This window comes from Cydia strobilella, chromosome 4 (genome assembly GCF_947568885.1).
Source record: "Cydia strobilella chromosome 4, ilCydStro3.1, whole genome shotgun sequence".
In the NCBI taxonomy this organism is placed as follows: domain Eukaryota; kingdom Metazoa; phylum Arthropoda; class Insecta; order Lepidoptera; family Tortricidae; genus Cydia; species Cydia strobilella.
In genome coordinates this window covers 1,902,782-1,917,513 of record NC_086044.1, presented here as the reverse complement: position 1 = coordinate 1,917,513, position 14,732 = coordinate 1,902,782, and the positions used below count along the sequence as shown (strand labels likewise).

The following is a 14,732-nucleotide window of genomic DNA, read 5'->3' as shown; positions in this document are numbered from 1 at the left end:
TATTGGATAATTTTGCTATTATTTAAATTTATTTCTGACGATCACAATGTAGATTCTTATAAGTTGACATTAATGTAATTTGTACTGTAATCATATGTTGTGAAAAAAAAAAAAAAAGTGAACTTACAATAAAAAGAGTAACCTAAAATTAAAACTACCTACAAAACTAAAACTAATACCTAAAAAAGAAATAAAACATAACATGGGTGACCTAGCCTAATATGTATATATTAGGCTAGATCACCCAGGTCCGAGCCCTGTGGAAGGGTTCCCATAAGGCTGGCTGCGTTCCCCTTTTGGATGGCTATGCCGATCCGTTGGGGAACGAGCCAGCCCTACGGTCCCCGGTGACCTCGTAGATATTTCTGGTTAGAAAAATTTGTATTAATTTTATATTTACCGTCGCGTCGTCTAGTAGGTCCATAATACAAGCCTTTATTGAGCTTACTGTGGGACTAGGTCGATTTGTGTATGATTGTTCTTATAATATTTATTTATTTATATTTACTGTCACTATCTACTTACCTAGCTATAGATCCACATAAGTTAATCTGCTTGCTCATTAGATGTTTATATAAAATACAAGTTGCTACGTTACCGTAAGGGGCCCACTGACTATCAGTCCGCCGGACGATATAGGCCTGTCAGTTAGAACAAAAATTTGACAGTTCCGAACAACTGACAGGCCGATATCGTCCGGCGGACTGATAGTCAGTGGGCCCCTTTACCAATCATTTATTCCGAAATATGACATCGTCTTAGGCCAGGATTACACTTGTAAGTTTTACTTACGTAAGTAGGGACACAGCTATACTACAGAATGAGATATGAATACCGTTATCTCATTCTAGCAAATAGCTTTTCCCTACTTACGTAAGTAAAACTTACAAGTGTAATCCTGGCCTTATATAGGTTCTAAGTAATAGGTACTACTTTTATCTAGTTTGCGAAGGGAACAGCGACATCTTTGATGTAATTTGAACAACAAAGTAAACATACTCTTAATACTCTATATATATATCGACTCGAGCAATAGGCATATTCTAATTCTAAATCATCACTTCATTATGTTTCCTACTCCGCGAAGGTCATCAACTCATCAGTCACTCACAACTCACATCACATCAAACAAACTAAGTCGTAAATTGAGACCAATATCAATACTGAGGTATTATGGATTTATTTTTTAAACACGAGTTTTAAATACGCTTTAAAGTTAAAATAAAATTACATATAAGTACTTAGTGTACAGTGAGCATCAAAAGATCAGTGATCATCAAAAGATCAGTGATCAGTCAGACTACGCCCAGGGCCGGATTTAGAGGTCTGGAGGCCTCGGGGAAACCTTTAGGGCCCTCCACACTCCTGCGCGAACCGCGGCGCGAAGCCGCGAACGCGAGTGTGGAGCCTAGTTCGCTGATTAGTGTGGAGGGCCCTTTATGAGTGGAGGCCCCTGGCCCCAGTTTATTTTCCATTTGTCTATTGTTGGGGCCCCTCTTTTGTGGAGGCCCCGGGGCTGCAGCCCCGGTTGCCCTCCCCTAAATCTGGCCCTGACTACGCCTCAAGAGCATTCTCTAATATATAGCTGAGCAAAAAGATATACGTAAGTCCCTGTCTTGACAGATACTCTTTAACCGACAAAAAAAAAGGAGGAGGTTCTCAAGTCGACGCGTATATATTAGTTATTTGTTATGCAAGGCTGCAAAGTGGTTATTTGGCGTGAGTGTTGAAATTGAAAGCTGAGCGTAGCGAGGCTTTCAAGACACGAGACGTCAAATAATTTTACAGCCGTGCGGAACACACAATTTTTCACTTCACTACAGCGAGGAAAATGCGAGATGCAAGAAAAAAACCAACAATAAAAATATAAAAATAATTATATTTAATTTTGCCCTTTAACATATCAAATTTAAGACATAACACACTCAAATCCAAATAAAATAAACAAGAGAAAAGCACACATATTCATCGTTTTCGAAATTAAAATTAGTTTTGCACGCTGGCTTTTGCATGTAGATTTCGCGCTATAAACTGAGGTTTTCCGAGCGAGTGAGGTGAAAAATATTTTTATGTGTGTATGTGACCACGCATAACTTTTTACAGAGTACTCCGATTTTGATAGTTCTTTTTTTATTGGCGTGATGCGCGGCGGCGCGGCGCGACACGCCCTTTCGCCAGAACATGAAGAACTTGATTGATTGGCGCCGAAAAAATTACTTAGGTATTTACATTAGTTTAAGAACTTAGTTATTAAGGTTAAATAAAAAAGGTTTATTATTTTTTGCTTTTCTATATTATCAGCGGTTTAATTTTTATGTTATTTTTTTTTATTAAATGAGAAGTCGTTTCCACTAGTAACAGCTCTAACAGCCGCTTAGCAGCTTAGAAGTCAAAAATCATAAGTAAAGTACAGTAAGCTGAAGAGTTAAGTGACCCCCCCCTGCAAACAAATTTCTATGCAGGGTGAGGTGACTTACTGCGGCTTACTAGCTGTATCTTACCCCAACATCTCAAAAAAACATAGTTTCCCCTATTTGGAAGTTTGTTTACGTATTAAAACAAGTGTCTGCACCAATTTATTGGGATAAGGTAGCCACACGCAGCCCCCGGGATCTTTTAAAATGCAACCGGGAAAACGCAATGATCGGATCCTATCATACTGGAGATAGTACATTAGCAAAGACGCGGATACTAAATATGTAACATGTATATGTAGGCGTCTCCAGTTTCACGGCGTTTCATTTTATATGAACGAACGAACGAGTTTTCAAATCATTCATTCTCTTAACGAGTCAGCTGTCAGCAGTCAGCACTCAAGTCAGTTTACATCTATCCATTCGTGATGCGCTCGCGACGCGCTCGCTAGCCGTCTTTACAAACAAACCACAACAAAAACATTCAAATTTCGAACATTTACAAACTACAAAACAACTTTTGTAACGATTTTTTTTATCCTATTTAAAATTGTATTACCAAAATAAGCCATGTTAATAACGATTCTCGCGATTTTTGGAGCGGTGGTGTTGTTTTTCTCTTTACTAAACTTTCTGTGGACACCATTGGAATTAATGTCGTCCTATTTGATGCCCTTTTTCCTGCCATCTGAAGTGGAGCAGTTGTCAAAGCGATTTGGACCTTGGGCGGGTGAGTTAAGACACGATTTATGTTCTGTTATTGTTGTTAGGTTAGGTCAGTTTCGGAACCTGTTGACCTAGTCGGAGCCGGTGTATTTTTATAACATGTTAATAATGCGTTATAACGTACCATTTAAATTAAGCTATTTTTAAAAGGATCATAGACGACCAATTTTCCCTACATACGTAGTCCCCATTTTCCTTTCTGGAATTAAGGCTTGACGCGATTTATTTAATACTTATTTAATTATTTTTAATTCGCTACTTGCGAAATATCATTTTTATGTAGATATATCTATGGTTTAGACATAAAGGATTGTAATAAGTCAAAATGTGTGCGGCAAGATAGGTTTATGTAGGTCAAAGGGACGAAAACTAGAGCTGGACGAAAACTAGCGCTATGACCATATATTAAAACAAAACCCACACACCACCACCACCACATATATTAAATAATCAATTTAACCTCTCGAACGCCGGAACGTGGATCCGCGCAGTTAGCATTGAATTCTAATTAAAAAATAATTAGAGTTCAATACGTACTATGCTTGCTTGTTGACTGTAGGTATTTAAAATAAATAGGGTATTCGACTACTAGTCAAATCAGTTTCTTTTTTCGAACTGTCAAAACGATTTTGCTACTATGGAATTTATATGAAACACTAGCATGTGACGTCACAATCAAATTACACACACAATTAAATTATTATTTTGACGAAACCTGAGGTGGATGAGCTTATTGTAATGTGACGAAGCCTGCGCTGTGGATCTGATGGTATGCCTTTTTGTTTTTTTTGGTTAATATTTTTTTTTTTATCAAATTACCTACTCTTTATAGTTATATATGGGTTTTATAATAGAAATTGTGTCTAAAAATAATTGCTGTCTACGTTTCTCTATTAATCTTCAATCTTCTGGTGCTTTATTTCTCGCATGTCAATTACCGTATTGCACCATAAAGACAAACCACAAAAAATTGGTACAGTCGCCATCAGATATATCTGAGCGGACAACGTGTTCACAATATCTGAACACGCACTCTAACGCCCTGACAATAGAGGCGTGTTCAGATATTGTGAGCGCCTGGGCCGCTCCGATATATCTGATGGCGACTGTACACGTAAACTGAAGTTATTTTTAATACTATTTATATTTAAGAAATCGGAAAAAAATCTATAAATATAAGATAACTTGACCGTGACGTTATAATGTGTGTTTCATGTAAGTATATGTTTTGACAATTAAAAAAAGAAGCTGGTTTGAGTGAGTGAGTGATGTGTTGGTGTCTGCCTGTGAAGCCGATGGTCCTGGGTTCGAATCCCGGTAAGGGCATTTATTTGTGTGATGAGCACAGATATTTGTTCCTGAGTCATGGGTGTTTTCTATGTATTTATGTATTTGTATATTATATATATCGTTGTCTGAGTACCCACAACACAAGCCTTCTTGAGCTTACTGTGGAACTTAGTCAATCTGTGTAAGAATGTCCTATAATATTTATTTATTTATTTATTTATCAGTACTTAATACCCTATATTATTGAAGCTTGATTTAATTTGATGAGAATTTGCATGACAATCGCAGGAAAGGTCAGATAATTACAATAAGACAGGTATTTAAGACCGTTCTTGTTTTTTAGGGTTCCGTAACCAAAGGGCAAAAACGGGACCTCATTACTAAGATTTCGCTGTTCGTCTGTCTGTCCGTCTGTATGTCACCAGGCAGTATTAGAGGAAATTTTCACAGATGATGTATTTCTGTTGTCGCTATAACAACAAATAGGTACTAAAACAGAATAAATAAATATTTAGGTGGGGCTCCCATACCTACAACTTGATTTTTTTGCCGTTTTTTGCGTAATGGTACGGAACCCTTCGTTCGCGAGTCCGACTCGCACTTGGCCGGTTTAAACTTACTTACTCAAAACAAGGACATTTCATTGCGATTGCTGAAAAAATAACATTGAATGCGTGGTTATAATGAATGCCCATTTTCTTAAGTAACTTAAAAAAATACATTTTTATTATTAATTATTTATAAAAAAATTATCTTAAATTCTCACAATAAGGATTTGTTCATTTTATACAGGGTGGCTAAAAAATAAGTGCATTCCTGTTGCCAGGGAGGTTTTGGAATTATACTGAGCAACTTTTATTATGGGACCAACCATGCACTTCGTCGCAGTCTTCGCACACTGCATACTTCCAACCAAAGAGGATATAATATCATAGAGCGGTACTGTCATAGTAAATTTTGTAGCCACAGTAAATTTACTGCCATCTATTCTATCGACACACGATTAAAACTAAAAATTAAAATATCAAAAATATTATTTATTTAAGGATAAATGTATTTTTCATTTGCATTTATTATTTTTATATGATTTTGACCCATTTTCTTTCACTGATATGCGTTAAAATTGTTAAATAACAAACGAAACCGTCAACGCCATCTATTCGAGAGTAGGCCAAAGGTATAGTGGCGCCATCTGTTCGATAATTAAACTTTCGAGGCACGTTTTTTCCTTAGACTGTATCCATCTATTACGGAGTTATAGAATAGAATATATTTTATTTGTATATCTATCTTTGCTTCTTCTATACACCGTGGGCTCGAGTAACCCGACAGATTTCAACATTTTTAACCCCACATTCCCGGCATTCCTGAGATAATAAGGAGTAAAAAATGGTAAGTATATAACTTTTGGTCAAATTTGGCAAAAAAAATTTTTTGCGTATGTATGGTTTCTGCACGACACGTTATTTCTGTTTACTTATTGGCGAAAAAAACCTTAACAACGAATAATCACTATATCGGGAGTCGTGGAAGACAAGGGGAGAGGCCTTTGCCCAGCAGTGGGACATCATAATAGGCTAGTAAAAAAAAAAAAAACGAATAAGTAAAGTTTTTTTTATATTTACAGATAAAGCGAGTTTTCTTTAAAACTTTAAGAGGCCGGTGTCGATTTTAGTCGCAAAAATGTAAAATTGATAGATTTAGTCCGTGAAATTTTACACCTTTTGTTACCTAATTGAAATAACAAGTACTGGTTTCTATTAGCACGTCTTCTTATCTTACCTTTTATCAGATCAGTTTTTTGAAAACAGACTTACTAAATTAGTAATGTTTGCTTTTCTGATGGACGTTTAGGTAAACGCGCGTAAAGCACTGATTTTGTCGCTCTTATTTGTAAATTTAGTAAAGTTTGGACTGCTAAACATGGTAATTTTGTATTACACATATCCTGTACTTGACGTTTATCAGACTACATTTTAATTATTATGACTTTGAAGTAGTGTAAATGAAAGTTAGACGAAATCAATTTTCTCCAGAAATTACTTCAAAACAAGTGACAATTTCTCTGAAAATCGACTTAACTTCAACTTGATTTTGATACTTAAACAATCTACAACATTTGCTGAAACTATTCTTATACATTAATTTGTATAATTTACCACCATGATTTTTTGATGAATTTTTAAAAACTGCCGTTCTCTTCATGCATTACCGGTGACGCACGCTCGCGACCTCATTATTAAAAGGCAAAATGAGAAGACGTGCTAATAGAAATCAATACTTGTTATTAAGATATTACGCAACAAAACGTGTATAATTTCAACGACTAAATCTATCAATTTTACATTTTTGCTCCAAAATCGACTACGGCCTCTTAATGTCTGTCAGTAAGTATGTCTAAACCAAATCACATAGTGGCAGCGTCGCATCCATAAACGCGTTTTTCACTGAGTTATTTTATTACAGACATGGGCGTAGCCAGCATTTTTTAAGGGGTGGGGCAGAAGTAGGGGAGGCTGTTTCAACCGTACCCTGTTACCATACAGGATACGGTTGAAACAGCTCGAATATTTTCGATCTACAGGAGAGTGAGGGTTAGGGGACAGAAACACATTTTGACAAGAATTGTCATTATCTCTAAAACAAAACCGATTTCATAAAACTTTGTGACATTTTAATCTCCAAATGCGGTCAAGACCATTCGGTTATATCTATCTTTGATTTTATCCATACAATTGTATACAAAATCGACCAGAATTATACCCTAAGTCGCAGTCAGTTAACAGTTTTTTGTGCAGTTTACTTTTTTAATTTAACAGACATATCAAGCTTCAAAATTATGTGCAGAATATTCGTGTACATTGCCTATTTACCAAATGCCAAGCGTAAAAATATCCATAAATCGTTTTCCAGTACACAATCGTTTTATTTTGTATGAACTATTAGTACATAAGGGTTTTTATAAATCGTTGCATAAATTAAAAACTGTAATATATGACATCTATTACAGTTTTTAATTTATATTAGTAGTGTGACTACTTAAAAAATAAAAAAAATAATAATAAAATAATTTGATTTGTTCCCAAACTTGTTCGTTGCATAAAGTAAACTCAAAATTTTAAAGGTTGTCTTTGGCAACAATTTGAGGCTCAATATAACCTACCTAACCACCTAAATAAAAATTCAATCCAACATGTAAGAGAGTCATTTGCCTGCGATCGAACAGTATGATTTTGAAAATAATGTTTGTATACAATTGTATGTTGAAAATTGCGGGTGCCTAAATACTTTGGAGCGATAGTGTATATGCAATTATGCAGTGTGTCAAGAATTGATATTTGATAATATTAAAAAAAATAATCTCAAACAATCTAAATGTAAGTTCGTAATTTTAAAATGCATACTCGAAAGGCCACCTAAAAAACGACACGCCGTTGGCATGGCAGTTAGAATTAATTACTTACTTACAGTAATTATTTTATAATTACTTACAAGGAACTTAGTTGTGTCGTCAAGAAAAATTCTGTTATGATGGCGTTTCAACTTTGACAGTTTTTAGGGTTCCGTACCCAAAGGGTAAAAACAGGACCCTATTGCTAAGACTCCGCTGTCCGTCTGCCCGTCTTCTGTCCGTCTTCTGTCCGTCTGTCTGTGATAGCTAGACAGTTGAAATTTTCACAGATGATGTATTTCTGTTGCCGCTATAACAACAAATACTAAAAAGTACGAAACCCTCGGTGGGCGAGTCCGACTCGCACTACATTACAAACATCACATTATTGGTAGAGGAAATTCAAACAAAAACATCTTTTATACTCGGTATTGATATTCATTTAGCAAATACGACGGAAACCCTGCAGACTTGTTTAATGTTTACCCTCGACAGTGACGTAATCCAATGGATACAGAACCTTAGAATATCCTTATAAACGACTGAACAATTATGCCATACGAATAAATAAATAATAATTGATATTCATGTTAAAAAGGGGTTCGATTTAGCATATTTATTTAATCTCTATTGCACCATCAGTTAACCCTTGGGTCAAACAAAGATCAAGCAGTAATAGTAATAGCATAATGTTCACAGGAACTGCCAGAGATGCAATTTGATCTCTTTAGCTCTTTCGATCCTGATAGGAGTATAGGAGAAAAACAGTGTTCAAGATTTTAATTTTTCCATTTGGTTACCATTTCTCATAGACTTTTATTTCATTGAGGAATACATGGCATCTTTTGACTGAGGTAGTAGAACAGATTTCCATGACCAATCGCCTCCCGGGTGAAAACTCGTATAGTGGTTAACGGCTATGTATGATGAACCCTCGTGAACGTCAGCTGCCGCTCCGTTGGTGGGTTGAGGAATGACTCGCGGTCTATAGGTGCATGATAATTATAGGCCTCGACTATTATTCTTTAGACTTAGTTTTAGTTGCAAGTTTAGTTTTTGCATGCCAGTTTTTTTTAAGCAGTCTCCATAGCCTATGTACGCCTGCAACTCATGCGCGACTCAAGAGTTACATGCGCGTTGCCGACCCTAACACTCCTCTCCCTCGAGCTCTGGCAACCTTACTCACCGGCAGGAATACAACACTATTAGTAGGGTCTAGTGTTATTTGGCTGCGGGTTTCTGTAAGGTGGAGGTATCTCCCCAGTTGGGCTCTGCTCTAGATCTGGAATGACATCCGCTGTCCTGTGCCCTACCACACAAAGCGAGATGTCATTTACAGTGCCCATACCTCTCTTTTGGACGTAGTTTAAGGACATACCCGGGTCCAAATCTGGATTCTGGTGAAATATGTGTTATGTTATGTATAATAATTGTCTGACCACCTTTTGTACCATATTTCATGCAAAATAAAGTTATTTGTATTTGCCCATTGTCAATAGCTGCTGCTCGGGAGTTTATTCTATAATTACTATTAATTAATCGCTGGCAAAGGACTTGAACAGAGCCAAGTTCAAACCTTGGTCTGATTATATAAATAATGCATTATTTACGGCGCTACGCGTCATTCCTTTGACTTAGCCGTGTTTACGCTGCGTTTCGACTACAACATTTAATAAAATATTATTAAAAACTAACAACTCAAACAACTTCAAAACCAATGAGTTGACTGGACTCAAATAATTGCAAATGAGCCTAAACAAGGAAAATTGGCAATCGAATTTGAATCAATAGCATAATAGACATAGTATATACAAGTAGTTATAGACGCGCCACCGAGAGACCGGGGGTAAGAGAAAGTATTCATATATAATTTCTCTTTCACTCTTATAAATTTCGGTATTTCGCCATCGCCTCCTACCTATGATGCCACCCGGTCGGTGATAAGGACAAAGCATGGCACTACTTTCTCTTTGCTCTTAAAGGAATCGCAATAAGACTATCTTTCTCTAACAAAGAGTGTCAGGCCCTTGATAATAGACGTGAATTTGTTTTGTTTTAAAATCGAACGAAACAAAACAAAAGCAACCCTGTTTTATTTAATTGATCAAAATTTCATTGGAGGTAATTTGTACTACTATAAAAATAACTTGTGTTTTGATTTTTAATACACTATAAAGTTTTTTCCAAGACGCAATGGATTGCGAATTTTGTTAAGGGCCCTCCACACTCATGCGCGAATCGCGGCTTCGCGCCGTGATTCGCGCATGAGTGTGGAGGGCCCTTTATGTTTAAGGTGTGACAGGCAACGTCAATCACAATAATAATGGCGTACATTGGAGATAATATTTATTTTTTATGAAAAATACGAAGTGTGTCTTCAATATTTTTAAAAGTCGCTGAACAAATGTTGGTCAGTTTGAGGAGTATAGCCTACAGTTTAATTTTTTGCTCCTATTACAGGCCACACGCTATCCATATTATATTCCGTTCCATTCGCGTTATTCCCATTTTCTTTATTTTCTATACATTATTTCTACCAACAGATAATTTCGTCACACGCAATTTTTTTCTACTCCTTATTTTTGCCACACCCATCTTTATCAATGGAATTTTTCACCAATCTGTTTTATTCACATGACAGGATGATGATGATGATTTTCCACTGGTTTATTTTGGTTACATAAGCCATGTCAGATAAACGTCAGTCTATACATTGTGTATGACCATTGGCCGACTATTTTCGACAGAGAGGAACGCCTGTTAATGGCTACTCCGTTTGGTTATATCCTCTAAGTGCACAGTGCATTAAATGCTGTACTTACGATATGAAATTATGCAGACCTTAAAGGTCGACTGCTTTTACTACATATAGCTAAATCATTGTAGGGTTAGCTAGATAAACACACTTGACACACTTTATTTGACTGAACAGCGCCATCTAGCGAGCAATGAGCTTAACGGGTGGGGGACTACGCTTAATTGTAGTGTTTATGTTTATAATGACTAGCGACCCGCCCGGGTTCGCACGTAAACCTTAATTGTATACCAGCCGGCCTAGCCAAGGTGACAATCGCTATCGCTACGACAACGTAATGCTTTGTGTCTCTCTATCACTCTTCCATATTAGTGCGACAGTGACAGTTGCGTTTCGATCGCTACGGAGAGTAAGCGATTGGCATGTTGGCTACGCGGCCAGGTACCTTCCTCAAGAACCGAATGTTCAGTAGTTTTTGAGTTTATCCACAGTTTATCGCGAGCATACATTACATACGAAGCCATAAGATGTGAAAATAAAAAGTCTAAATTTAAATCTATGTTAATAACATTACCTCAAAATTTTGTAGTAATTGCACTACTATAAAATTAAGTTAAGTACATATGTAACTAGAGACTGATGACCCCACAGTCAAACTCATTATTGAGTTTTGCGGGGCTATGATTATTGTATGAATACTCTGTATTTTATTAAATAAATAAAAATAAAAAATAATACAGGCGCGGCGAGGACTTTGTTTTATAAGATGTAAATGCTGGCACGTTTTAATCAAGGTCAAATGCGATGAAAAAATACGACACGGAAACTACACTACATTTGCAACCATCAAAACCTTATTAAAAAGGTTAAAGTTGGCTCGATATAGAAAACAAGGGACTATAGATCTAAGAATGTGGTTTTAATTTTTAACTCGATACCTCGGATACCTCTACGCATTCCCGAGATAAGGGTCTTGACAGACAGACCAAAGATAGATATAACTCCGTAATAGAGATGGATAGTCTAAGATAGTCTAAGGAAAAAACGTGCCTCGAAAATCACGAAAATTTGATTTTCGATCAGATGGCGCCACTAGTTTTGGCCTACTCTCGTATAGAGGACGTTAGAACATGGGTCAAAATCATATAAAAAAATTTAATGCAAAAAAAAAACATTTATCCATCATTTATAATAGTTATTTTCGATACAAGTGCGGAAAAGAGGAAATTCGAAACGAGTGGCGATAAATTAAAACACGACCGCAGGGAGTGTTTTAAATCGACACGAGTTGCGAGTTGCACGTGTATCGAACAACGTTTTACAGTACATATGGCCCTCTAACTTTCGACATATGCACAAAAAGTGCACTTTACGCACTAGTGCGAGAAAGTAGCACCACAGGTACTGTAAAATTATTTCCCATGTTCTTCAACGGTTATGCGTTAAAATTATAAATAACAAACGAAACCGTCAACGCCCTCTATACGAGAGTAGGCCAAAACTAGTGGCGCCATCTGATCGAGAAACAAAATTTCGTGATTTTCGAGGCACGCGTTTTTTACTTTGCCATCTATTTTGTTCCCTTCTAACTTCCTGGCTTTACGCCCCGTCCTAAACGCGCGAATGCAGATGGCGCTGCAATCCAGTTCCAGCTAACAAATGCACCGCGCTTTCGTGAGTTTGAATTCCAGTTTTCGAACTGGGCATTGCCGCCAGGCGGGCGCCACTGTCACTCAGCTTAGTCGTTAAGGTTACGCTTAACCACCAATGTCCGTCAAAATTGATGTTGCTGCCCGGATTTTTGACATTTGTGTGAGCAATGCAGTCGTCAGTAATGTCGCGCTGCAATGCTGCAGTAATTTAATTCAATTCTACACCAGCATTCAGAATCCAAACGGTCAAAGCTCTAAGTATCTACATGCTATGTGTCAAGTAGGTACCTAGGTAGGTAGGTTGCTGTCAATGTTGTTCATACGGGTTTGACCTGACCGCTGACCGCAGAACGCATCCAGTGTGGCAGATCCTTAAAAGGCTCAACAATTAAAGTCCGTAACTGTACTACTATAGTACCTACTTAGCCAGTTACGACGTAAGTACGTTTAGTAAACATTGATACGAGTATAGCTGTGCAGACGTGCAGACCAGGTCATTGTGTTTACTTGAAACCGGAAACCTATTCTGGGTTAACGATTTGTTAAGGTTTGATCTTGTTTTGACACGACTTTGACGATTGCTCACATAGATTGGTGCGCTCGAAATGCACTGGGGTTCTAACAAATATGACAATGGTACATCGACAAACGCCAAATGAAAAGAAATAATGTATCGGGATGACAGATGCTACGAAAAGTCACGTGAATATTTCCATACATTAAAATGCGTCGTCTTGGCTGGCGTGCTATAAGTGCCCGGGTGCGATAGTCACGAGTCAAAACATTCTTTTTTCAATTTAAATAGGCCTAGCAACAAGCACTTTTAAATTGCCAAATTGTACAAATATTACCTTAATCTAAATATCAGAGCAAGTGCTTAGCCAATGTGCCAATCGTTAACGCTCCGTAGCGTAGCGTAGTCATCTCTCGGTCACTCAGGTCACTCTTCCATATTAGTGGAACAGTGACAGTTGCGTTTCGTAAGTTTCGTTCGCCATGGAACGTTAACGATTGGCACGTTGGCTCCGCACTCTGGGCAGACGGGCACTTATCGGCGCGCGTGATATGCACTGTGAGTCGTGTCGTAACAGAATCAAAACTTCAAAAAATCAGCCTCCTGCTCGCGGAAGACGTCGCTTGCTTACGGATGATCATTGATCACTATTTATTTACGTCTGAACAATATTTATTGAATATCGTCATTAATGTCTTTGTTGATGACGACTACAAAGATTAAAAAACCGCCCAAGTGCATATAAACACCAAAAAATCAAGTACTTTGTACGAATACTTGTACAAATGTAGGTACTTATACCGAGTACTTATTGCGATTGGGTTCGCAAACGAATGCATTTTGACAATGTACTCGTATTTGTGAATCAAAGCTAAAAGATAATTTTATTTTACAAAAAAACAAAGGGAGGCAACGGGGGACCCTCGCGCGGGCAGCTTTCTCGCGCAAAGGCTTGCTATTGCGATACAGCGCGGGAATGCTGCCTGCGTGATGGGCACTTTGCCAAGAGGTCAGGGTTTGTTATAGGGATTTTTAATTTTTTAAGGTAGGTTTAGTTTTAATCGTTTTATTTTATAAGTAGTCTTAATTTTGTTTTATACAATTAGTGTAAATTTTATTTATCATCTTTTCAATAAAGCTTATAACTTAAAAAAAAAATATTTTAGTTATGTTATGATTGTAATAATCGGGTCTATCGCGAATTTATTTTGTTACCTTTTTAACGACGTTTCGAACTTTCCACACAGGTTTCCCTGGTCGTGGTCGCGGCTAACCCCGATATTCCCGCTTCGCTTCGCGATAGACCCGAATGTAATGGTGATTTAATATCTCACGTATGTACTAATAGGTACCTAAATAAGTGCCAAACTCTCATTAAACACTGTGTGACACATCACGCAGGGCCCATTTGTGTTGCACCATTTGCTCACCGTACGTACGTGCAGCTATGAACATGGTAAAAGGTAGATCTATTGTTTATCTGTGCACTAGGTACATTACGTAAGAGTAGGTTACATGTAGGTTATGCCGGGTCATGCACCGCACTAGGGTTACTATACATCTAGAATTAGGAAGAGTAAACTGAACCAATTAAATACCTAAGATTGAATACTTATATAAGATGATTCATGATCATTCACTATCGTATTTAAGTGAAAAAATCACACATACTAATTCCTGTTTATAAAAAAATCTCATGCCCTCTAACCCAGGTAGCAAAATGACATAAAATGACGTCAGCGACGTCATAATGACGGCATTATTACGTCATTACGACGTCGCTGACGTCATTTGACGTCATTTTGCAACCTGGGAAGCATGCCCTTAAGCCGCGTGCTCAAAATATACCTAACTACAAAAAATGATTGCTGTATTATGTATCGTTAAAATGTGGACAGTTAGGTACTTGTTTGAGTTCTGATGTCAGTAGCTGGTCTATCTACGTAAGCAGCAGTTGAAATGAAAGTGTTACTTGTTAGACGAAGTTAAA

At 37.3% G+C, this 14,732-nt stretch overlaps 1 protein-coding gene across 1 annotated transcript in view; it reads left to right on the top strand.

The window, feature by feature from the left end:
* The first annotated feature begins 2,925 nt into the window (after positions 1-2,925).
* Positions 2,926-14,732, top strand: part of LOC134740498 (inactive hydroxysteroid dehydrogenase-like protein 1) — a 30,287-nt gene continuing 18,480 nt past the window's right edge. The window contains exon 1 of the mRNA XM_063672998.1: positions 2,926-3,144. Within this exon, the coding sequence (XP_063529068.1) occupies positions 2,985-3,144 (160 nt within the window). The 5' untranslated portion in view covers positions 2,926-2,984. The remainder of the gene's footprint in view (positions 3,145-14,732) is intronic.